At 40.0% G+C, this 24,893-nt stretch overlaps 2 protein-coding genes across 2 annotated transcripts in view; one reads left to right on the top strand and one right to left on the bottom strand.

Moving 5' to 3' along the window:
• HS2ST1 (heparan sulfate 2-O-sulfotransferase 1) overlaps nt 1–3,700 on the bottom strand; it is an 83,668-nt gene extending 79,968 nt beyond the window's left edge. Inside the window, exon 1 of the mRNA XM_084290805.1 lies at nt 3,424–3,700. Within this exon, the coding sequence (XP_084146931.1) occupies nt 3,424–3,547 (124 nt within the window). The 5' untranslated portion in view covers nt 3,548–3,700. The remainder of the gene's footprint in view (nt 1–3,423) is intronic.
• Nucleotides 3,701–4,350: 650 nt separating this feature from the next.
• Nucleotides 4,351–24,397, top strand: SELENOF (selenoprotein F). Its single transcript, XM_084291515.1, has 5 exons — nt 4,351–4,440; nt 6,107–6,274; nt 15,415–15,478; nt 21,560–21,609; nt 23,370–24,397. Exons 1-5 carry the CDS (start codon nt 4,387–4,389, stop codon nt 23,499–23,501), a joined length of 468 nt encoding a protein of 155 aa, XP_084147641.1. The 5' UTR covers nt 4,351–4,386; the 3' UTR covers nt 23,502–24,397.
• The last annotated feature ends 496 nt before the right edge of the window (nt 24,398–24,893 follow it).

Here is a 24,893-nt window from a genome sequence, read left to right as displayed (position 1 = left end):
TAGGAAACTATTTGCATAGCTGTGCATAGCCAAAACTACCAACAATCATTAACAACTTCTAAAAATGAGGTTCAAGTATAAACAATACACTAACAAGCACACATGCTATATTATAAGGGACAATTTACGAATTTTTCCAGGTGATTTTCCAAGCACGCACAACTGGCAAGCATACTGACAGTACATTTTTTCCAAATTAAGTGAAAAAAGCCCATTATTTCAACATCCCAAAACAGTACACGCTCTTATATTGCTAGAAAGCATAAGATTTAACTGCTGAGAAGTTAAACCATTTAACTGCAAAGGAACAGTGGTTCATTACGTACCTGCACGGTGCTCAGAACAATACTACCCAGTAGAGCCACAGGTGCTAAGTAATGGATGAAAGAAAAAACTAATGCAACCTGGCAATCAATTAATCACCAATTACATTTATTTCCCTTGGCTTAGAGAAAGAGCCTTAGCCTTTCAAATTATTCATGCACTTACAAGAAGAACAAGAAATTAATCCCAAATTAGTACAAAATTTCCTCCAAATGACAGACTTAGATATACTGAATGCAAGGTGTTAAATTATCAGATGCGATGAGCCTGAAGTTTGTTTAGCACATAGCAGAAGAAATACTCCCAACTGTACAGCTGACCAGCATTTCAGCATGGTCTGAAGGAATAATCTGAAACATAATAGTCAATCAATCCTTATGTTGCTCAGACCAAGTCTGTTCTTTAAATCCAATACATAAGTATAACTAAACAGCTAGAAGACAGCAGTATTATTTCATTTCCATTGCACAGCGGTCACCCTCTGTGGTCAGCTATGCTCGCCTTGGCTGAGCAGCCCTACAGACAGTCCCTCAAGAAGGCACTCTCTTCCCCCAACCCTCATTCCAACACCAAAACACTTCCAGTACCTGCCATTGTGGAATACACCGTGTTTAATAGAACTGGGACAGGCACCAACTTCCCTCTTTGATTCCTTCTCCCCTCTGCCACATCAGAGGCTCTTGGGCAGGGAAGAGAGGAGACGGCTGGTTCGCTTTTATGATTCAACTCGCCACAAACACTAATGGCAACACAGGAGACAGCCCGGCACGTGTTCAATACTAGATCCATGGGTATACATAGGTGTAGCTGCCCCTGCCAGGCTTTCAAAAACCAAAGGGTATGGTTACACAACACCCCGGTTCCATGAATGGTCGTGCAATCATCAACATCTGCCTTCCACGTGCGATGTTCCCTGTTAGGGCTACGTGGTCGTATAGCTAATGGGCAAGTCTATACACTAGGCTTAAACAAAACCACTGCAGTTCTGACGGCTTGGTCTGCAGCAGCTGCCAGTTTAGCTGCCCTTAATGTGTAAACTTGAAAACAAAATGAAATGAAAGATTTATAGCCTTAGGTACAAATCTCACCAAATATATACCTGGAATAGGGTTGTGACAGGGCTGTGTTTGTGATCTCACCACTGCAGGCTACTTGTAAAGAGCTTAAGAAGTCCAAAAGCTGCAGAGCTAATGAATATTTTGATATTCTTCATTTCTGATAGTTACCATTCATATGATGAAGAAGCACATGGGTTTTACAAATACGTTTTAAAACAGTATTAGGATCACAATTTTATTGGAGAGATAAATGCAACATAAGCATTTGTGATGGTCATTTGCTTCTCTCTCTTAAACTTCCCAACTTAAAAAGAAAAAATTCCCAGGGTGACTGAATTCTCTCTATATAAAGGAATCGCACTTACGGGAAGAAAGAGGTTCCCTTACTTTCTTCCCCTGAAACACACTCAATTTCTTGTTGCAGGCAGGATACCAACATGGTGCACAGATACCAACTCTGTGCACCAGTACAGAACCAGGAGTCACCCTTTTGTGAAGACATTGGAAAAAACTCTTTCTATCAGAACATACGACTGAATGCTTACTACTAGAACTACTGACAAATTGCAGAATTAGTTTATCTGCTATAAAATCTGAAGTAACTCTGCTCTCCTACTCGCAGCATAGTAAGTACTCCTTACTTCTTTCCGGGATGACAGCTTATCACCTGACATTAATACATGCATGTAGCACACGAAGAGCCCACTGACACACAGCCCAGAGGCCAGAACCCCTCTGTTCCATCGCCGTGCCCTTGTGCTTCTCACATGGCTGCAATCGCTCCTTAGGCGGGCAGGGGGAAGGACAGCAGCACAGGCCCCTCGGGCCAGCCACGAGCTTGGCTCAGAGGAAGCCATTCGCCATACTACAGCTCTGTGGTAATGTCACAGACACAGTCAAGTGATTTCTACAGTGAAACACTAACATTTGCTAGTCTTAAAATATACACCAGATAAAAAAGGGAGACATTCAGCCAACCAGACACTCTTTAACAAAGCATACACTCAAGTTCAGAAACAGAACCAAAGTTCAAAACTGCTGCTGAAAGCCCTTTTTGCCCCCCTTAGGTTTTAGAGGATCACTGGTAAGTTGCTCACAAAGCAAATCTTTCCATCGTACTTTTAATGGATACTTTACAATAGTTTTCCCTTTTCCTCACAAAATGAAATCAGCAGAACACAGTAATTAGATGCTTGCACCACCATAGCCCAAGCTCTGTCTTTTTAATCCTCTAGATATGTAACTTACATCCATTGCATGTATGTTAAGGAGGAAGTCTCTCCAGCAAAAAGCTCTATTCTCAGGTTGCATTATGTTGATCCCTTCAACGCCAGGCGCTGGATTCTCCTAAAGTACCACACGCTGCCAGTAATGGAGGCTCTGAAGTTGCGGGCGCCAACGCGCTTAAAGCGGGTGGGTACCAAACACCCCTGAACCCTGAGCACCTCCACCTGCTTGAAACTGCCTGCTGATTTCTTCCACTCTCCAAATTTTCGTTTACAATTACCGGGGTTACGCCTCGGTGACAATCGCTACGCGATTTCGGGTGGCAGACGCGCACAGCACGAGCACCCGGAGCTCAGGCAGGTCGGCCGGTGCCGCTGGCAGGGTCCGTTCCCGCCCCTAACACCCCACTGCTGCTCAGGCCGGGCAGGGCAGGCTGAGAGGCGGCAGCCCGGCGGCACTCGCCCCCATCTGACGCTCGGTTCCGCGGGCCGGCCGTGCGAGGGGCCGGGTGTTAGGGGCCGCACGGTGCCCAGACCCGCTCCCGGCTGGAACCGCCGCTTCCCTCGGGGCGCTGGCAGTGCGGGTGCCTCAGAGGAGCCCGGCCGGGGGGCACACCGGGCTGCCGCTGCCCCGCGCCTCCAGCGGCTGCGTGCCCGCACCGCGGGACCCTCCGGGGCGCAGCGACCCCGTGCCGGCGGCCCCGGCCTCACCCCGCGCCCTCAGCGGCGGCTCAGCGCCCGCGGGGCCCCGGGGCCCCAGGGAAAGGCCGGGGCCTCCCCGCCCGCCGTGCCGGTGCCGTCCCGGTGCCGCTCACCCAGCTTTCCGCGGGACTCCTCCAGCTTCTGGATCTGGTTCTCCAGGAAGAGCACGGCCACGCCGAAGGCCAGCACGGCCAGCAGCTGCAGCTTGGGCGGCACCATGATCCTGAGCAGCCCCATCGGCGGCCCCGGCGGCGGCGGCGCCGCAACCCGGGCTCACGACATAACGCGGGGCCCGGCCCGCGGCGGCGGCAGGCAGCGGCCGAGAGGCGCTGGCGGAGGCGGGGGACGCGCACCGGGCCCGCCGCCCGCTCACATCGCCCCGGCCCCGGCCCCGGCGCGCGGCGCCCCCGGCCCCTCCCCCGCCTGCGCGCGCTGCTCAGCAACCGAACGCCCGCCGCCCGCCCGCCGAGCCCCGGCGCTGCGCCCCGCCCCTCGCCCTCCGCCATTGGGCGGGGCAGCGCCCGCCCCGCCCCTCGCCCCGCCGGATTGGTCCCGCTCGGCTGAGGCCACGCCCTCCGGGCAGAGGGTGGCCCCGCCCCCTCCGCGCGCCCGGCTCAGCGCGGCCCCGCCCGCACGCGGGGCTTCGCGGTTGGGAGGGGTCTCGTGGGGTCCCGCCCTCCTGCTCGGTGCGCATTGGGCGGGGGTACAGCAGTGCTCCGGGAACGAACAATGCTATTGGACGGACCGGCTGTCAATCACCGCTGCCAGGGGCCTGTGCGCCGGTCGGCTGCAGCGTTCCGGAAGGAGAAAGGACCCGGCTCTAGGGCTGCCCGTACAGTGCCGGTCTGAGGAGGGGAAGATCTCCTCGTGTACCCCGCGGGGAGCGCGGCTCTGAGCACAGCGAGCTGGCCGGAACAGCGCAAAGCCCCGGCTGAGCCGCTCCTCCCCGCTGTGCCAGCGGTGTGAAGGTAGCCCCCTCCTCCTTTCCCCCATCAGGCAACTATCCGGGCACCCTCACCGGCTGGGGTCCTCCGGCGGGCCCCCGGCGACGCTGGCAGGAGCGGGCGGGGCCCAAGATGGCGGCGGCGGCGGAACGCGGCTGGCTCGGGCTGCTGCTGGGGCTGCAGGCGGTGAGCGGGGCCGGGGGGCTCCGGGACCTGCCCGCGGCTCCCTGCCCGCCCCTCGGCGGGTGCCTGCGGCCGGGGCCGGGGCTGCTCCGCCTCGGGGCTTCCGCCGCTTCGGTGCTCCAGGGGCCCTCAGGGCGCTCCCCGCCTCGGCCCCCGGGGTGGGAGACGGGGCGCGGCCCGTTGGCGGGTTGGGCTCGCAGAGCTCGGGGCAGTTTGTGGCGGTTGTTCTCTGGCCCCGAGAGGCTTCCGTTACAGTTAGCGGTGTTGCTGTAACGCAGTGCGGGAATTGGGGTGCTAAAATATAAAGAAGAATAGCGGGGACACCCAGCTGCTTCCTTCTCGTGCAGTACAGCTGGGTCCCGTTGTTGCTTTCCTCCTGTTATGTGCGCAAAGGAATTTGTCAGCGTTCTGTGGGAAAAAGTGCTTTTTGCCTGTCAGAATAAAATAATAATTTCAAAGTCTTTTTCTATATTTTATGCATTTCCATACGTGCTTTATTTCTTTCCTCTTTTTTTTTTTTTTAGCAAATACAGAAACAGTAATGCAGTACCTGTATATTTTCCATCAATTCCTAATGCTTAAAATTTGTTGTCACATCAGTGCCACATCTTTTATTTGGCCCTGGGATGGCAGCTTGAGGGAGGAAAGTGCTTTTTCTCTCTACCTTAGCTTTGGCACGTTGTATATATGTTACATTATGGGTGAATGTGAAGTCCAATTTGCTGAATGAGGGAATTTAAGTTTTCTTCTATAATTTTCTATTGGGCCAGCATAATTCTTTTGACTCTTGCTCTATTATCATCCACTCCAGTTTGTTGATGTCCTCTTACTCCTCTGAACACAGAGATGCCTGCAGATCCTTTTGCTGGAGTTTGATCCGTTGTTTTTTTGCCCAAAATCATTCACCCAGACAGAAGTGCCTGGGAAGCTCATCTCTCTCAGTTCCTTCCCTCCCTTTTTCTCTTCCCAGTGTGCAGCTGGAAGGAAAGGCTTTAAGCAAGCCTGTGATATTTCCCTGGGTAGGGAAATAAGAATGTGAAAGCAAAAACCAAATATATTACTGAAGTGCTGGGATAGTTGGTAAAGGTGTTTTGGCTGCTCTCTAAAAACAGAACTGGTGTCCTACACAGAAAACGTGTAATTGATTTTCCTGTAACAATGCAAAAATGAAATTAAAACCCTACTTGTGTGCGTTGTTGAGTTCTTTGGTCCACTTCCTCACTCCCTGCTTGAGCTTTTCCCAAGCTTGGCTGTTATATTTACTTTCTGAGTGTGTTTTCAGTGATAGGAAATCAACTGAGATTGTTTTCCAAAACACATATTAGAGAAGCGTACCCATGTGGATTTCAGCTGATTCCCCGTTTTTTTCTGTTGCCCTTTCTTTGGAGCTAGCAATGGAAAGACACTGGAGTTGTAGAAGTACACGTGAAAGCAGCAGGTCTGATACTTTGGAACATACACATTGTGAGTGATGTCTAGAGGTCACTATTAGTTTTAAGACCGTTTCTCAAAATAAGGTGGTGGTTTGCACTTATGAGCAGACCATGAGGTAGTGTCATAAAATGGTCACCAGAGATTAATTGTTCTTTCTACTTGTTAAAGAACTTAAAAGCTTCCTCTTTAAAACAATTAATTTAATACTAAAACATAACGTTGTATTGATTTGCAGGTATATGTATATGGAGCACAGTTGTCATCAGAAGCTTGCAGAGAACTGGGTTTCTCCAGTAACTTGCTCTGCAGTTCTTGCAACCTTCTCGGGCAGTTCAATCTGAATCAGCTGGATCCGTTCTGCAGGCAGTGCTGCCAAGAAGAAGCTCAGCTGGAAACCAGAAAGGTGGGTTCTAGACTAAATCCTTTATAGAATAATTTAATGCAGAAATTATTATTTTTTTTTTACCTCTAAATATGTGAGAATCTGGATTATAATCCGAAAAGGAAAACGCAATATATGTATGGTCTAGATTTGCAGACTTGCCCTACTGCCCTACAGGAATGTCCCGGTCTGAGCAGAGGAACCTTTGGTTCTCTTGACAGCCCTTTTCTATTGCAAAGTGACTACTGGGAGCTGCGTCCAGCTGCTTTGAATTGAAAGATGTATGGGATTTGAAGAGGGCAAAAATAGAGGAGAAGGAGACTGGAACAGCTGATCACAGTTATTGGTTGGTCTCTGACCCATATGCAGTGTGATGGTCAGGACTGTTCAGTCCCCAGGCACAAGAGGCTGCTGCGGCCGTCAGGTGAACTCCTGCACGGGCAGGAACGTGACAGAAACAAGACTGCTGAGCTCCTACACTGTTAGAACAGAAAGATTGGGATGAATGCTCAAGAGTCTGTGCTGTACTTCAATCAGAAAGGCTAAAGCAAGACCTCTATTTTAACTGGGGTATGTAAATAGTTATCTTACCTAAGGTGTTGAACAAGAATGAATTTTTACAGAACTCGTGAAAAGAATGCATGCTTTTAGATACACTTTAATTTAAGGGTGCTCTAGAATGCATAGAACAGTCAGCAGGACTGTAGAGATCTCGGGGGAGAAGAGATGGTGAAATTATTTGTAATGACTAGGAGATAGCTAAATAACCGACAAAATGGAATTAATCTAGCAGGCTTTTGCTGTCAGTTAAATTCGACATATTACTAAAAAATAAATCTGTGCCTATGAGTTTTTAACAAAATCACTTATTACTGTGTTTAGATGCATTAAATACCAAGAAGCAAGTGTTTTGAGATCTGAGGCAAGTTTAATTTCTGGAGAATGCTTCTGTTCTTATAAATACGTATGTATGTATCTATGCATGCACACATACAAAAGCTGAAAACTCTGCAAATAAAATTTTAATGAAACGTACTAAAAGGAATGTAAAAATAGGAAATAGTCTGCAACTGCCCTGTGGTTGTGTGCTGCAGTGAGTAACAGTTGTGGTGGCAGCAGCAAGGCTTCCTGTCCTCACATGAGAAGCAGGTGCTTTTATTTGTTCAGGTAATGTGCCTACAGCTTATGTAAACAGTTGTATAACAGTTCTGTCAGTGTATGTAAAATACATCACAAGAACCTGTGGATCAGGATAATTTGTGTTGTCATTTGTTGGGGAAATAAAGTAGAGGAGGTGTATTGCATTACTGTCAACATAAGTTCTGAGGACAGAAATCTGTCTTAATTTATTAGTAATTCATTCAAATATGTGACTTACTTTGTATTGGAAACATTATTGCATTAAAATCCAAGCTGGATCAAAGAAAGAACAGAATTTAAATTGATAGATATTTTTCTGATTATCCGGAATCAGACCTAGATTTCACACTTTTTGTGGATAATCACACTTTTGTGTAAGACTAATCAAGTGCTTGTTTATGATCAGGGCTTAAATTAAAAATATTTGCAGTCCTAAAACTTTTTCCATTTCAGTCATGCCAAATGTAGTAGAAGAAAAACCTTAGGGCTGGAAGGAGTCTCAAGGTTGTTTGAGATATTCCTTCGCAGTGAGCTGGAATCTGTTGTGTATTCACAGGAGCCTAGAGATGGTATAATCTAAGTTTGCTTTTTCTAAGCTGTGTTGGGTTACTCAGTTTAATATTTTTTGCTTGTGCTTTGTTGCAAACATGAGTAATTTCCTGCTGTATTGAAATATTGGATTTTTCTATCATTATTGTCGAGTGCTAAAACACAGCATCTTTTCTAACGTTCTTTTGAACACTGCTTCAGAGTGTGGAATTCTTTGTAAGATTACATTCATGCACAGCCACTGTTTGAAAATCTATGGTTCATATTTACTGCATTTTTGAAACTTGTACAGAGTAAATTCCTGTGAAGACTAGCCAGTAGAAAATTAGTATTGGGAGTTTTGAGCATGAATATTAATATCTAAACGGATTATATACAGAATCATCACATTTTGGATTGACTTGTGGTTTAACATACTGCTGCTTCCTGTAGGTGTCTGCATCTGGGCTTAAGATTTTACTCTTAAATCTTTATTCTACTGAAAATTTGATAGTTAAGAGCGAACAGATGTTAAAAATCTTAAGTGTTTTTCCTTACCTTTCTGCTTGAAGAAATTTTTTAATCTTACACTAAAAAGCTGCATCTAGATGTAAGATATCTGACTGGCTGATTAGCAGCCTTGTATATTGCAGGGCTCCAGAGCTGTGGTGCTCTGGATTTTGTTAGTGCTGTGAGTACATGCTCAAATATCCTCAAAACAGATGAACCTTTTTTCTGAACCACAATTACAGTACATCACCTAGCTTGTAGGTGATTACCATCATGCTGATTATCTGTGTTAAAGACAGACGTGCATGCTATTAGATAGTTCCAGGACAGACTTTGGAGTACACAGTTAGTTCTCCTTAAAAGTATGTAGCAAAGGTTAGAAATGTAAAAAAAAAAAAAAAAAAAGAAAAAAAAAGTACTACTTCATTGCATGACTTGCACCCGTGTTTTAAGTGAGAATTTAAAATTAAAGGTAAGGGGGAATAGCATGTGTATCTGAGAATCTTTATGCAGCATCACTGCTTTTCAAAAATGACCTGTGAAGTACCTGTGCACAGTCCCAAAATACCTCGTGCTGAGTAGCATCAGGGCAACCCTGTATGAGGTATGTTTGTGGGATTCAGTTCTTTTATATTCTTGACAGATATTTATTAATCCTCATCTTGTTACTGGTCCAGTATTCTGAGAATTATCAGTGCTGAAAATACCTGCAAGGCGCCCCTGTCTCCCACTACGTCTTAAATTCCGCTGCCATCTGTCCAATGAAATATTTTAATTGCTTCATAACTTTACTGTAGGTAAAATGGAAAAATTCTTTTGGTTATTTTCTCCTCTTCTAGAGATTTTGTATTCAGCTGCAGACTAATTCAGAAGCTAGCTTAAACAGTATTGCTTTAGACAGCTGCAAGTTTTAAGCCTCAGTCTGTCAGATGCAGAGTGCTGCTGGTGTGTAAAACACAGAAGGATGAAATGGAGGTGAAGCTAACTGTGCGTGAAATTGTAGTAGCAGGAGAGATTGTCCATATTTTACAGTAGCTGAAAATAGCTGCACTCCATCTGCAGCTTCGCTTGTGCTGTGTGATCATTTCAAATGTAGCTATAAGCATATTCCATTAATTGTAAATTGTTATCTTAGATTTATCTCAAGAATGTGTTAAAATCCAAATGGATTTTAAGAATTAATACTGGGATGAAATCTGCAATCCATTAAATGTCATAGCTGCATTGTGCAGGATTGCAACAAACCTTAAAAATCATTAATATTTGTAAACAAGAGCTTTGAAATATATTTTGCATACTAACACCTTGAACTTAGCATTTTAAATTTCTATTGTTAAGTATTTCTAATAGCATAATGCTGTGCAGTTTGCAGGGTTACATCAGCTGTAAGCAAAAGTTGGACAGGAAGTTTCAGACATTAAAATGTACGGCATAGACAGAAAACTTACTTCAGGTGCACGTTACTGTTTCTAGCGTGTGATTCCACTGTAAAACAAGGTACACGTTGATACAGTAGTCCTTGCGCATACCTTTTGAAGTACACACATACTTCTTAATATTATTTTTTGCCCAACTTCTACTAGATATAACAATATACATAACTCAGATATTTCTGAAATGTAAAATGTAAAAAAATCATATGTAATGTAAAATAAAATAAAATGTAAATAAATAAAATGTAAAATTATTCTGCCCAAGAGAAACTTACCTTCTTGTGTTTGGGTCACTTTCATGGAAGGTTCATTTCTTCAGACAAACTAAGATTCAAGTCATCCATCTATCTGTAGCAGGAAAGCCTTACAGCTGGGAGAGCTCTCTATAAATAGACTCAGCAGTGAAAAAGGTGATGTGAGGGAAACAATAAAGGTTAATTTGCTAAATGTGGGTTACAATTGTTAATGTGCACCTGTGCTGAGGAATGGTATAAGTTTAGCTAATTAAGTCTGACCTGCTTCATCTGGGTACACATCTAGATAAAATGATTAACTCCACATTTGTTGAAACAACTTCAAAAAGTGCAGTTTCCAAATAAATTAAATGCATAAAGTCAAGTAAATAGTTGTTGATTTCTGTTCTCGTTGTTTTATTTGCAGCTCTCCTAAGATGCTTTCTGTTCTAATAAAAGCAGAGATTCTCAACAGTAAAAGAGTGATTTAGGGATTTTACTTGTAGAAGCAAGTAGATAGTTATGTAGTGAAGTTAAACAGCATATTTCAAAGTTGGAGCTTAAAAACTGTTCTCTGTCTACTTTTTAATGTGACCTATTTACTAGGTTCAAGTAGGCACGTGTATGTAGGAGCCCTTCTTCTGGCACCCTTATTCTCTATTCCACTTTGCCTTTGTGCCTCCACTGTAGCTCTGCAGAGGTCTAAATTTATTTAACTGCTCATTGCTCAACTTCTGCACTTTCTCTCTCACACCTTTTAGATCTCTTGTTTACCTGACCTTGCACAAGACCATTTCAGAGAGCAAAGTTAACAATCATGATCTGGTCGGAAGAGAAGTTGTTTGTGGGCTTCTGGGTTGTTGGCTGAAAAGTACAGAAATGTTTACACAATACTGCATAGAGGAGCTTGTTTAGCACCAAAGCTGAAAAATTTATTTTCCTACAAATAAACGAAAATTTAGATTCTGCTTCAGAAGAACAGATGTGTTCAGAGGAATATGCCTATACTATATATACTTTATATATAGTGTATATGTATATACACACACACACAGACACAGATGCTGTACTATATACCCCTAGTCACAGGAATAGCAGTAAGTCATATGTAACACTTTTTTGACTATTTGATTCTTTGTTTACAAGCTGTTATTTAGTTAGACATTTCATTCATATGATAATAAGTTGTGAATGAGAGGAGTCTCTGTAGCTAAATTTACCTATGACATCATTTCAAAATGATCTTTGTGTAGCAATGACTTTAATGGATTTCTGCATTACAGAACATTAATTGATAATGCTCCTGGCAGTGAGACTTGCTGGCTGCTGCTCTCTTAACCCAGAGATTCTTGTCAATTTTCTGTCTTGAGAGAAGGGGAAGACTAGAATAATTTTGAAAACTAACTGTCCATACAAACATCTTGAGTTCCCTCCCTCACAGAAGTTTAAATACTTCACATGTTGGTGTATATTTCTTTATCTTAACTAATTGAATTTTCTAGTAAAAACAAAAAGAAGTACAATTGAACTGGTAGTTACGAGAGTTTAGGAAAGACCAAAAGAAACTTGCACCAAAGTCTCTCCTGTTTGCTCTCCTGAGAAATGAGGTCACAAACACTAACTATTAATTTATTGTTTCGCTTCTTCTGGAGAATAAAATAAAAATTAACTTGCATGCATTCTAAAATCACATGCGCTGTTTTATAACAATACTGTCTTGTATGTACCAAGCAACTGTGGCCAATAGGAATAACAGCAATTATCCCAAGTTTTATTGACTCTAAAGGAAAGTCAAAAATAGCATGAGTTGATATGGGGCAAGGTAGGTAGGTGTCTTTGGCAGATCTGCTTATATAGTAATATGAAATGAAAATATCTGTTAATTTCATAAGAGCAATTTTTTTTTTGCATTCGGAAAGAGATTAATTGTTGGTAAATATTTAGTGGAAGACTCTCTTGAACCTAAGAGAGTAAAAATTCCAGAGTTCTGGCAGTAGTCATATGCTTTTTTTTTTTTTTTCACTGATTGTTCTCTGAGCTTAATTAGTTTGTAAACCCCTTGATATTGGGAGACGAAAATATGCAGATACCAGAATGAATCTAGGTACCGTAAGACAGCTCTTTACCAGTGTCTGGCATTATCTTAACAACCCATTTCATTGCATGTTTAAGACATGACAGTACTAGAATTTTTTAGCTGATCATAAGCAGCAGTACAAATTCAAGTTGAGTGACACTTCATAACCTCTGCAGGGTCAGGCTCAGTCAGTAACTGGAAGAAACTGGTATGGAAAATATAGGGAATAACTTAAGGTATTTTACAAGACTTTGTTGTCACTTACACTGTAACACCATATTATGATGATCAAGGAGCAGTTTCTGTTAAGTACAATTTTTTCAGTTCTATTTGATTTGATTTACTTGGTTGTAAACACCAACGGTTCTATGGCAGCTGCATAGCAGGAACGTAATTTTTCTTTTTTGGAATTTTCAGTCTGAGTAATTGTGGTTATGGTACAGTACCTATTGATAAATGAACCATTGCTGGAACTTTGTCTTGTAGAAATAGCTTCAATTCCCTTCTAAATACCAGGAGAAATGTTACTTTCTTTCACCTAAGTCAAGGTTCCTTGTTGTTAATTGAACACCTATTTTAGTTGGACCACTAATGTTAATGGAACAACTATTTTTACAAAATATTTTTACCTAACACTGTTGTTACATAAGTGGTGTTTTATTATCTTATAATTACCACTCTATTGGGCATGATGGTGTGTTTTTGTGTTTTCCCCCCTCTCAGTAGTGAAGAGCCATCCTTATTACATCAGTTTGAACTATTACAAGCTACTCATGTGCTTACAAAAAAGCTTTTGAATGAAATTTAACTCAAGTTATAGCTTTGTAGAAGATGAGGGAAAAATTCAGTCTTTGTCACTGTAGCCTTCGAAAGCATCCTGTTAGAATGCTTTAAAAAAAGCAAAGATTTTTATAGATACAGACATGAGTCAGCATGGAAATCATAACAGTACTTATTTGAGACACCAAAATGGACACCAGTAATCGTTTAGAGAGTCTTTCTTTCATTGCTTGCAGTACTAAACTCACTTTCATGAACGCTAAAACAAGTGAAGCATTATTTTAAAATGAACCAACTTACAAGTTAAGCATTGTGTAATGAACTGACTCGTCATACTTGTGTGCCTCTGCGCTGAGTGATACATGTCATTCTTGGGAATGCTTGAGCACAGGAAATGCCTTTGCAAGGGAGTTTGGTGGACATCTGCTCTGGCCATGATGGGGTACTAGCAGTAGGAGATGTGAACAAGTATCCTTTTTGTTGTGGGCTAAGTGATGCAAATAAACCTGCATTTCGTGCAAAAGACACCTTTGTTTAGAGTTACAAATAAAGTCAATTTATTTTACTTTCTTGTCTAGCCATCTAGAGAGCAGCTGTTTGTGCCAGCATGAATCCGAACTTTTTAGTAGCAGCACAGTTGGGCTTCAATTACGGCAGAGTTATAAGCTCAAAATGCAGGCATCACTGCTTGAGCTGCTTTCTTTGCTAAACTTTATTTCTATCAGTTATTGGATAGGAGTTACAAAATGGGAGTATTTTGCAATTACAGTATGTCCTATACATCTTAGATTCCTGCAGTGATCTTGCTTCCATAGAAATCCCTGTTTAAAAGGAAGAAATAAACTGGAAGAATTATTTGCAGTAATGAGAAGTCAAAAATGCTCTATTACCATTTGGTGTACTTATTTTTTTGTACACATATAGAAAATAATTAGTTAACAGCATGTCTTATCTTTTATGTCTATTGCATTTTTCTATCAAGAATTAGCATAAAGTAACTGTCAGTACACAGAACCAGTATCATTGTTCAGGGCCTTAGTGAGCATACAAACTAATATTTGAATCTAAGATTGCTGATATAAATGTTTTTAAAAGAATAATGAATGGAGACAGGCTAAGAGAAATTCAGAATCTCACTGTTCAACATTTTCTCCATCTTTGTAACTCCTCCATCTTCAGACTTTCATGGTTTAAGTCCAGAGGGAGTTAATTATGCAGGTTGGTATCTGAGATTCTAATCAGTTCTTTTTTAAGATGAAAATCTTTATTTTGGGGTGAAAAATAAGCTTCAGAAATGGTATTTTTAATCTCTCAAGTGTTGTTTCATAGCAGTACTAGGTTCTAACAGTCAAATATTTTATCTTAAATCTAACATTTAGTTGAAAAATATGAATGTAGTTGAGGTCCTGGGATACTGTGCTAAACAGATAATGCAACGTAGTATTTTTAGTTCCATTTCCTGTAGAAGTAATGATTAGTGATCTGTTCAGGTCAGGCAAGAAGTCATAATTTCCTTGGAAATGATTGGAGTATTTCATGTTCTAATCATGTGTATTTAGACAAATAATGAGTTGAACCTAAATTCAGAAGATGCGCGTTCTGAAATGCAGATGTACTCCTGACCATCCATAGTGCCTGCACAGATGGATGATGAAGTTTTAATAAAATTGTATTACTTTGAGATTTCAGTTGTCTGCTTTGCTTTTATGATTTGTCACTCCTTTTTCAGAAAGGTGCTCATTACATTTCATAGTGAAAGCTTATTTTCGATTCCATGTATCCACAGTTCATATTTTAAATCAAATATGAATTTTACTTCAGAACAGTTGTGTTTTTCCATGTCTGAACTTGCACATTTGTTACAAAAGCACCATCTAAAATAAGAGCAGAGGTCTTAATTGTATACGGAATGAAATGAATTGAAGCAAAAAAAAATAAATAAAAAATTAAGCTTTTAACTGTTAGCTCCCCTACAAGCAGTAGGGGCTTCACATGTGATTTGGAAAACAGAATTGACAACCATTTGTATTAAGAATTTACAACCATTCCTATTAAATGCCTAGCTTTACAGAATGAAGTTCTCTTTTAGTAGCAGGAAAAATCTGTTACTAATTTATATTTAAGATGCAGCAAGCTATAGAATGAATTGCATGATGCAGAAAAAAAAAGTTTAAAAATGTAGCAATACACAAGATTAATACATATTTTTTTTAATTTAGATACTACATTTTAAAGAATTGAAATGAACTCATATTTGGTTTTAATCACATTGATTTTGAATACCTTGCATAGCTGACTCTAGTGATTGCCATCCAAGAGAAGCATCAAGTTTAGTCAAGCCTTATGCTTTCCTCAAAGACAAATAGATTAAATATTTGATATTGATCCTCAAATTGATAAATAAATAAACTAATAATTTGTATTTTTAATGTTACTAATAGCTTTTATACATTCTTACAGCTTTATGCAGGAGCTGTCCTAGAAGTATGTGGATGAAAATTGGGAAGGTTCCCTCAAGTCCAGGGTAAGTAAAGCCAATACTGTTCTTTAAAATATGAAATACTGTCACAGCCGAATGACAAAATGCGCTTTTAAGTGCTTCTACGAGTAGTCATAAATTTCATATATTACATCAGGAAAGTTGCATTGACCTGAGACTCATGAAACTGGTCTCCAGTAATTGATAGATGAAATTATATAGCGTGCTTATGGAACTACTTTCTTTTCACAGATCCTGCGGTATAATTGTTTTGTCAGTGGATAATGATAATCAACTAAAGTGAATAGAATACAGCAGTGTAGAAGGAAAATCAATACCATCAGTGTGTGGGGGGAGGAAGCTGCAGGAAAAACCTCTATGATAAATTTCAACCTGGAATTTTGTTATAAATGGGGAAAGAGCTTAGGTGACAGCAGTGGTTTTTTCAGTAATGAAGTTCCGAATACTGTACTTAATATCAGTTGGACATAAAGAAAAAAAGACTGATCTAGCTTTAGAAATAAAAATGCACAAAAAGCGCATCCCCATCTATCATGGCCAGTACTAATATCACCCCATTTGAAGGCTGATTGATGAACAAGAAATAAAAGAATTTTAAACCAGGTTGCAATTAATCTAAGTTATGCTGCTTTAGATTCTCCTTCTACCGCCTCTACCTACACACAGTTCTGTTACTTGACCACAAGGCTAGAGGAAAGATACTTTTTGTTTCCCACTCTTTAAAACACCAAAACAAGATCAAGTTAAATGGTTTGTACTACTGAAGGGTGTGTAGGGAAACTAAGTGTGTTAGTACAGGTAACCACGTTATCTCCATGTCCATTTGAATGTAGCAAACTTAAAGACATTCCCAACTGTTATTATGGATGTGAATTTGTAACAGTGCTCTTTGAGCTATAGGTTGGAACGAAAAGGTAAATGTGATAGTCTGACTCCAGCCAACATCATGTCCTACTGAAATGTTTCTGTATTGAAACATTTTTCCTGTTGTGTTTCCCTTAAAAAGAAATTGCTGCATTATAAATGTTGTACTGTAAAATTAATTCCTATACTATATGTTTTCAAATTGTTCTTCATAAATGAGCTCTTAAGTATTTATCAATCCATCAAAGTAGAGCACTGAAAATAAAAGTGGCAAGATTCATAGATGAAGCAATATCTTATACCAGCTAACACAGAAAATGTAAGTGTTTTTGAATGACATGCATAAAGATGAGGCCCTGCAATAGAACACACAATTAGGTGGGCCAGTGATTGACCTAGAGTATTTATTTTAAGTTGACTTTTCAGTGGCAGCGCTGTTCTGTTCGCAATGAGATAAGAGATGACAATGTCTAGACTCCTATGTTCTTTCCAGAATGTTTAACAAAAACTGTATTAGGCTGGGTGGTTTTCTTTCACTGACCATTTCTTTCACATCTTGGCATGGTCTTTGTTCATCAGGAGAGTAATTCTCACCTCTCACTGTATGGCTCCCTTAGTTAGACAATGAATGTGCTCCCAGTAGATGTAACAAAGACCTTCATCCAAAGACCATGCAGTACGCGACCACATTAGATCCTCTCACTTCAGAGATGCAGCAAGCACTCTGTTGTACTGCTCAAGTTCCCCAAGTGTGAGGGGATTCTTTTAGCAAATGACATGCAATGTGTTATGGGGCTGTACTTTCACATAAGGCCACTTATTTCCGGGTTATTTTTCTCTCTAATTCTTAAATATTGGTCAAAGAACTTCAGAAAGGTCCAGTCATCTTAAGTCTTGCGTTTTGTAAAAAAAAGTTAGTTAAACTCTTGCTAAGAAATGTAGAATGTTGTGGTAGGAGACCTGCATTTTTATCATAATCTCATAATCTTTTGTAAAACAGATGATTACAAACATACAAACTAAATCAATACTTCAGATTTAGAAGTGTCTCTAGCATTGCTACTCTTGTATGTTACATATCTCATGTGTTAGTAGTAGCTTGCTTCAGGTACTCCCTGTAACACATTTACTTTTTTAGTTTTGAACTTTAAAATACTGTCAAGTTGCACAAAGTACCATGCAGTAGCATGGTTTGATTAAAATATTAGTCTTTTGAAAAATAACTCATGTGCTTCCTAGTAGGAATATTTCAATATGTGAAACATGAAAATGCATCATTAAAAGACTTGTAACATTTTTCTTATTTATTGTTGACATGATGCTGAAGATTTGGCTAGTTATGACTTGTGCTTTCCTAGCACTAAAATCTGAAACTGATGTGATAGGGACAGTAAGTTTTTTAAATCTCCCCCAGGTCTTTCTGATTTGAGGCCATTACGTTTATTCTGATGTGTGTGGAGATAGACAGGGTTAAAAGTGCTCGGCTGTGTGCATAGTTGTTTGAAGACTAGTGTGAGATCTTACTGCTAATGCATATTGACTCTCATTCCAGTATTAACAGATGAGTTTTTAATTTTTTCTCCAATAACATTTTGGATTTTTCCAATTACAGATCAAGCAGATCTTTTCTCCTAAAGCAGGAAACTAAATAATGTGAATTATTCCGTGTCATCCTTGGTAATCTGGATCATGTCCTTAGAAGTAGATAGTCAACTTTTTTCATAAATTTTAGGACTTATTTATCTAATGCACAGACCTTTAGCTTAGTATGGTGAGATGTGGAGTTGTGTCCCTTTGGGGTCAGGAAGTTTTCTTGCAGTACATCCTATCTCAGAGACAGCAGCACAGGCGTGTGCAGGCATATACATAGATTTGCAGTTTGGGCATGAGCAATACTTCAGTTTTTCAGTAATCTCCATTTAGGATTCTAGGTCTTAATTCCAACAGACTAGTTTTCACAGACTTTCTCAAAACAAGGGGATGTTATAATAATAGCGGTGTTTTTTCTGTTGTAGTGTATTCACAGGCAGACCTTAGGTCTTTACAAGCACAGTTCAATGGTAGGTAGTACCTGTCTTTGCAAAAAGTGTGGTACTGGGTAGGCTTTGAAGTGTTGATACTTATCTGATCCTTTTCTTCCTTTTGTGCATGCACTAGATAGCCTTGGAGAACTTCATAGGCTGTCTTGTGCTCTGAAATGTGACCTTTTAGTTGTAGTTGATTGGATGGCAATCATGTATGCTCTGCAGGCTCACCTCAGGGTTGCCTTCAAACAGAAGGCGTGTGCTTTGGTACTGCACATGTTTTATAACAGCACAAGGTAAAGTGATTTTCTTAACGTTATGTGACAGGACAGTTGCAAAGCAGGCAGTAGAACAGCTTTGACTTCTAGTCTGGTGTTTAATTCACCAAAACGTAGTGTCATGGCACCAAGCTCAGAGTTCATCTTACAGAAATCAGTGCAAAATGCCTTTCCTACTCACCCATGTATTAAATACTTTTTTCTCTGCAGCATGTTACTTGTAAAGCTGCTACAGGGAGAGGAAAATTGGAAGATAGCTAGGATTTTAGTATTAAACATCAAACTATTAAATGCTGGTGTAAAGGTGTGTAAGTAGCCCTTAGACACAGGCTCGTAGGAAGCAATAATGTTAATGTCAGGATAGAGGGGGGAAACTGTTGGGGCAGTGCTAGAGGTGGTACATGTGCACTGTTTCACAGGGTAAGCAAGCAGCTGCATGTCACACAGTGTGCACTGTAGCTGCCTCTGACTCAGCATCTGTGTATTCAACCTAGAGCATGATTTTGTGAACGAGAAAAAAAGCATTTGACAGGATAATCAGTATTTTTAATGCACGTCAGGATACTAGTTTCTCAATTTAGCTTCCAAAACTGAGAATATAGAAATTAAGTTATTTATATAGTGAGTGTTATTCTTTGTTGCATCATAGAAATTCAAGTGACTAATGCAGAAAATCACTGTGATGAACATTAGAAATAAATATACCATTAACAGAAAATGATTTTGTTCTAGCTGTCTAAAATTTCAGGAAAAACATTCTGTAGTGCTTCAGCTTTCAGAGGATTTAGACATTTGACATTGATATGAGTGTGCAATAGCTGCTTTTAAAGTGACAAAATGTAATACAGACTACAGAATACTTTCTGCTTCCCCCTAATTCTGTTCACATTTCATGCGAGCTTGTTCTCTCTGACACTGCAGCCAGGGAGTAACCACTCATGTCCAAATGAGCTTTCATCTGTCACTCAATTAACAAGTCCTCATGCCTGCTGAAAGCTTAAAGTGCTGTAACCTGAGTTAACCCCTGAAGGCTATTCTTGAATATAATTGAGTTTCACAGTCCAGATTTGCTTCTGAAACTTTATCGACTTTATGGTGTTATCTTGTCATTTCTCTGTAAGTTGGGCAATTAAATACACTAAATGCTTCTTTAAACCTCCTTTCCATATGAAGTCCTAGACAGTGATGTCAGCTTTAGATTTAAATTGAAAAAACTGGGGAAAAATCCCCATGGAATAGTTCAGTCTGCTGTGGACTTGAGAAACATCTTTGCTTTTTTTTTTTTTTTTTTTTTTTTTTGCATTTTACTACTGACAGCCAAGACAACTAACAACTCAAAAGGACGTGAGAAACACTGAAGTTGAAAATGAGTCTGTGAGTTTAAATCAGAGCTGAACTCTGGTGTATGAGCAAGTAGTGGTTATTTAGTGCTATTTGAAATTGTTACATGAGTACAGCATGCAACATGACAGAGTACAGTTCTACAGAAAGAACAGAAGCATTTTTTTCCCCCTTTGGGCATCAACTGTAGCTAGGAGCTTATTGCACCTTTAAAAAAAAAAAAAAAAAAGTTGATGCCGTGTAGTGGTTGGTGCAGCAGGCAGAGTATATGGTTTTGATCTATACCAGGAGCACAGGGGAAGAGGGAAGAAAATAAATGTCACTGTATATACATACTGAGGAAATGTTAAGGTAACTGTCTTCAGTAATACAAAGAGAGGTATAAAGGTGTCAGGGAACATCTTTACAATTATTGAGGAAAGTACTGCATTTCACAAGGCAGCATGCAACTTCAGTCCTGAGGACTGAACTTCAGTCATCTTCACACACCAGCTGGATGCCCTGCAATTCACGAGAGATTCATTGCTGCCTAACCTTGAAAAAGCAACTTAACATGCAGCCAGCACCTCTGCAAGAGTCAATCCATACTGACAGCGTGCATGCTTGGGGAGACTCTGCTGAGATACCATGGGAGCATCCTGGCTCTACTTGATGTCAGTACAGATACTACATTCAGCCTGGAGCATAACTGGAGTGTAAGAAGGAGAAATAAAGACTAAAATTTGAAATACTTTTAGAACTGAGATATTCATTAGGCTAAAGTGTTTGGAAGTAGAGGAGTATGCTCACACTTTGCCCTGAAATAAGTCATATTGTGAATATTATTTTTAAAGTTAACGTTACCACAAGGACAGTGTTGTGCCATAGGGATATGGGAACTGTGCTGCTATCAGCACTTGCTGTTTGTTGACAAGCCCTGCAAGTGACGAGTTTGTCCATCAGCAGCATAGTTCAAACCTGAACTTCTCTCTGTGTAGCTACATGACAGGCCATAGAGTCCCTCTTGAAATCCCTAAGGGCAATCAGGTTTAAGAGCAGAGGAGTTACCAACTTCTCATTTCCTATTCTTGATTTCCTGCTGTTTTTCGACATGCAATCTTGGAGATCTCTAAGACAAAATCATTCTTGGGTGCAAGAATAACACCTCTGCCCACAGTTTCCTCTGTGCCCTTTCACCCACACTGCTGCAACTTGTGTGCAGTCTGCTGATGGTGTTTGTTTCATATTTAGCCTCCCTCACAAAGCTTCAGCCAGATTTTGATAACACTAACAGTTTCCCTCTCATCTGCGTATACACAGGCTGAGCTTGTGAAGACTAGTCAGTTGTACATGCAGATAGATTTTTTTAATGTTTGCACTAATGTTCAGTGAAATCAAGCAAATAAGAAGCTAGTTTGGAATACTAGCCAAATTAGGGTTTTCCTTACGTATAGTATTAGTATTACTAGTTTTTTGAGGATATTGAGAATTTTACTGTTAGAAACTACCTTCTAAAGCCTCATTCCAAAAGAAATAATTAAGGGAATACTAGCTTGAATATAAACTTACTCCGTGCAGGTGGAAAAGTTTTGATTCTCTTTCTTTTCTCCAAACTCTAGCTTTTGTCAGGAGTGATAAGCCAAAACTCTTCAGGGGACTGCAAATCAAAGTGAGTAGTAACCTAAGTTTTTTTAGTTTTTGAGGGTGTGGGGAGGAGGGATGTATACTAAGAAGAATTAAATGTAGTAGCAACAGACCTTTTGTAGATTGTTCCTTATTTGCTGATCAAATCATCCTTCAGGAGGGGATGTATATTTGTTTTGCCAGTATAAATCTTTACAAGTTTCTGCTGCTAGCACTAATTGGCTTATTGGCTATAATTGGCTAAGTAAATGGTACCAATTATTTGTTGTCAATGGGGCTTTTTCAGGTTTGTTTGTTGTTTAAATCCAAGAAAAAGTATATTGGAACCCTTAAGTAAAAACAGATGTTAAAAGAATGTGAGGAATGCTTGTGTTCTGACCTGACTGTTGATACCTTGTGTTTAGTTGATTTGTTCTGCCATGCCTTCAGTTCCCTTTTTTCCTCATTCTGTTCTTCCCTCATCTTCTGCTGGAGCTGCCATTTCCATACATTCAGAGATTTTTATTTTTTTCTCCTTTCTCTCAGATCTTCCTCAGTATATCTTAGATTATTTTTTTAGTCTTCAAACATCCAGCTTTAGACAACTGAGTATGCTGAGTGATGTTTCTTATGACTGGTGCATAGGTAACATCACATAAGCTGTACTGCCTTAAGCTCAAGCAATTTTTGATTTGAGGATCTAGTGTAAAACTTCCTCTTGAAATCCTACATGAACTTCCAGCATGCTTCACAGATACACATCTCGATTCTCACATCCTTGTGCTCCCATCTCTCTTCACCAAATGGCACCATCTGGAGTCGCTTCATACTTATGCATGGCTGCAATAAGTGATTTGTCTTCTCAGCAGCAGATTACATCTAAAACAGATTTTCTCTGTCTGTCTCATGTATTCATGTCTGTGTGCCCTCCAATTTCTTTCAAAAGCATTCATTCTCTCCTTCTGCATGTATGAATGTTTCATTTCTATTTTAAACTGTAGCTGTATTGAACATCAAAGCAGCCTAGTCTACAATTGGTATGGAGCACTACCAGGAAAAAATGTGCAAGTGGGTCTGGTATTTATTTTACAAGAAATTCAGAAAAACAATTAGAGGTGCTGCTAGCTGCATTAAGTGAAACCAACTAAGGTTAGGTCAGTAAAAGGGTAGAGTAAAATACTCCTAGTGAACTCCTGTTTTCTATAAACTTAAATGGCTAGATCCTTCCAGTGCTCTTAAAAGCTTTTATTTGCATTACGTATTTGGGGACTCAGTTTTCACAAGTATTATGTTACTAGCTAAGCCTATAGGCAGACTGCACTGTTAAATTGGCCAGAAAATTCTAAAGTGGATAAAAAAAATAATCTATTGATTAAAGAATCATTTAGCTGCTTGATTCAAAAATCAAGATTTAGTAACTTAAAACAGTTGAAGTATGATACCTTCGTTCAACACAAGGTGCATGGCATTATCTCACTGCACGTGTGAGTTTGTGTGGTGGGCCAAGGAGAACAAGTAGATATTTCTGACAGAAACATGCATCTCTTTTTGACTTGCTTTTCCACCGTCCTCTCTTTAACATTAAATGTTAAAAAGCTGCTTTTTACCCATTTTATTTAGGGCAAGTAACTCTACTCCAGATCTTAAAGGAAACATTTACTGCTCTTAAACTAATGGTGTCACTCATTCAGACTTTTTTTCTATTCTTGATTTGATGTCTTAAACTGATTTAAATAAACTGGGGAGGGATTTAAAATGGAGAATACATTTCCCAACCCAGAGTAACTGGCTTATTTCTTTCTTCAGTACGTGCGTGGTTCTGACCCTGTACTAAAGCTGCTGGACGACAGTGGGAACATTGCAGAAGAACTGAGCATCCTCAAGTGGAATACAGATAGCGTGGAAGAGTTTCTAAGTGAAAAATTAGAACGTCTATAAATCACTGCTTTTGTTCCTGTTCTCTTTTCATGTCTTCTCATGGTAATCATCTCAGATGAAGTGAGCTACAATTGAAAAAACATTCCAGCTTCTATGTTAATTTTAAAATATCTATTGTGCTGTACTTATAATTAGAAGGGGAAGCTTCAGCACACATCTGACAAGTTGACAAACAGAATAGCTTGTCTTAATATATTTCAGTTCTTAGTGCATTTATCACCAACGAAAGGATTTGTTTCAAACTTAATTATGCAAATATCACTGATATAATTAGACCTGTTTTTACAAATGCTCTAAAAAACTAAAGAGTTTCAAATAATTGAAATGGTTACCATGCTTTTTGTGTGCTGCTCTTTGTAAACATGTCAGAACCAAATGCAGTGTAATGTCTCCCAAAGAAACTTGACTGCTACTGCCCTCTTCTTTTTGTATTTGAAATGCCCTTTTTACAGAAGCGTTGTTTACAATGACTATCTAGTTCACAGGTTTTGAAGCTGATGGAGGAACTCATGCTCTGGTACAGTGAAACATTTAGTAAGCACACTTTAGTGAAGACTACATAGAAAACCCCTGAGGTGTATGCAAGTCAGATGTTCAGGTGTGCTTTACATTAAGTGTTTTGCTTCAGAAAACATGAGAAAGAAAGAAAGCTTTTTCCAGGCTTGCAGCTTTCACAAGTTTATTCTATCAAATGAATTTATAAACTGTTCTTTTAAAAGATTTTTCTTTCTCATTTGAAATTTATGTAAGCAAGGAATATAGATAGCACGTATGTTAGTAAGTCAAATCTATTATGACTTGTCAAGATTTTTCTCACAGTGAATAAACATGGCGAACAAGAATGTGGCTTTTCTGAAGTTTAATTATCAAACAAGTATTTCCTTTAACTACTTCAGGCTCACCAGTTTTTGGCTGGATGGGTGTTATGCTATACCTTGAATGGGTACTCAGTTTTTCACTTTTGAATTTTCTATCTCAAGAGATTTATTTTCTTTACAGTCTACCACTTTTATTCCTAACTTGAGAAGAAATCATCAGCTTCATAGCAGAACCAGAACAATTACTTTAAGACTAACAACACACTAAATATCAGAGTTTCTACTTCTAAGAGGGATTCTTTAGACCTCACCTTCTGAGTTTTTGTTCCATGAAATATTTTTATAAACTTTCAGAAGGTGCATACAGCTTGATCATGACGCTATACACATTTTTATCTTTCATTTTTTTTATCTCTGCCTTTCACTCCTATCCTTATAAAACACGCTGCTCATCTCCCACATGACTCAGTGTGGGACAGCTACAGCAGTGGTCACTGCTGTCTCAGCAAAAAACAATGACACAAAAAGCACAAATCTTTGCAGCTGGTACTAGCTTATCAGTCATAACATGGAT

This window comes from Netta rufina, assembly GCF_964035555.1.
Source record: "Netta rufina genome assembly, chromosome: 8".
NCBI lineage: Eukaryota > Metazoa > Chordata > Aves > Anseriformes > Anatidae > Netta > Netta rufina.
Note: the sequence above shows the minus strand (reverse complement) of the source record. Positions and strands in the feature narration are given on the sequence as shown.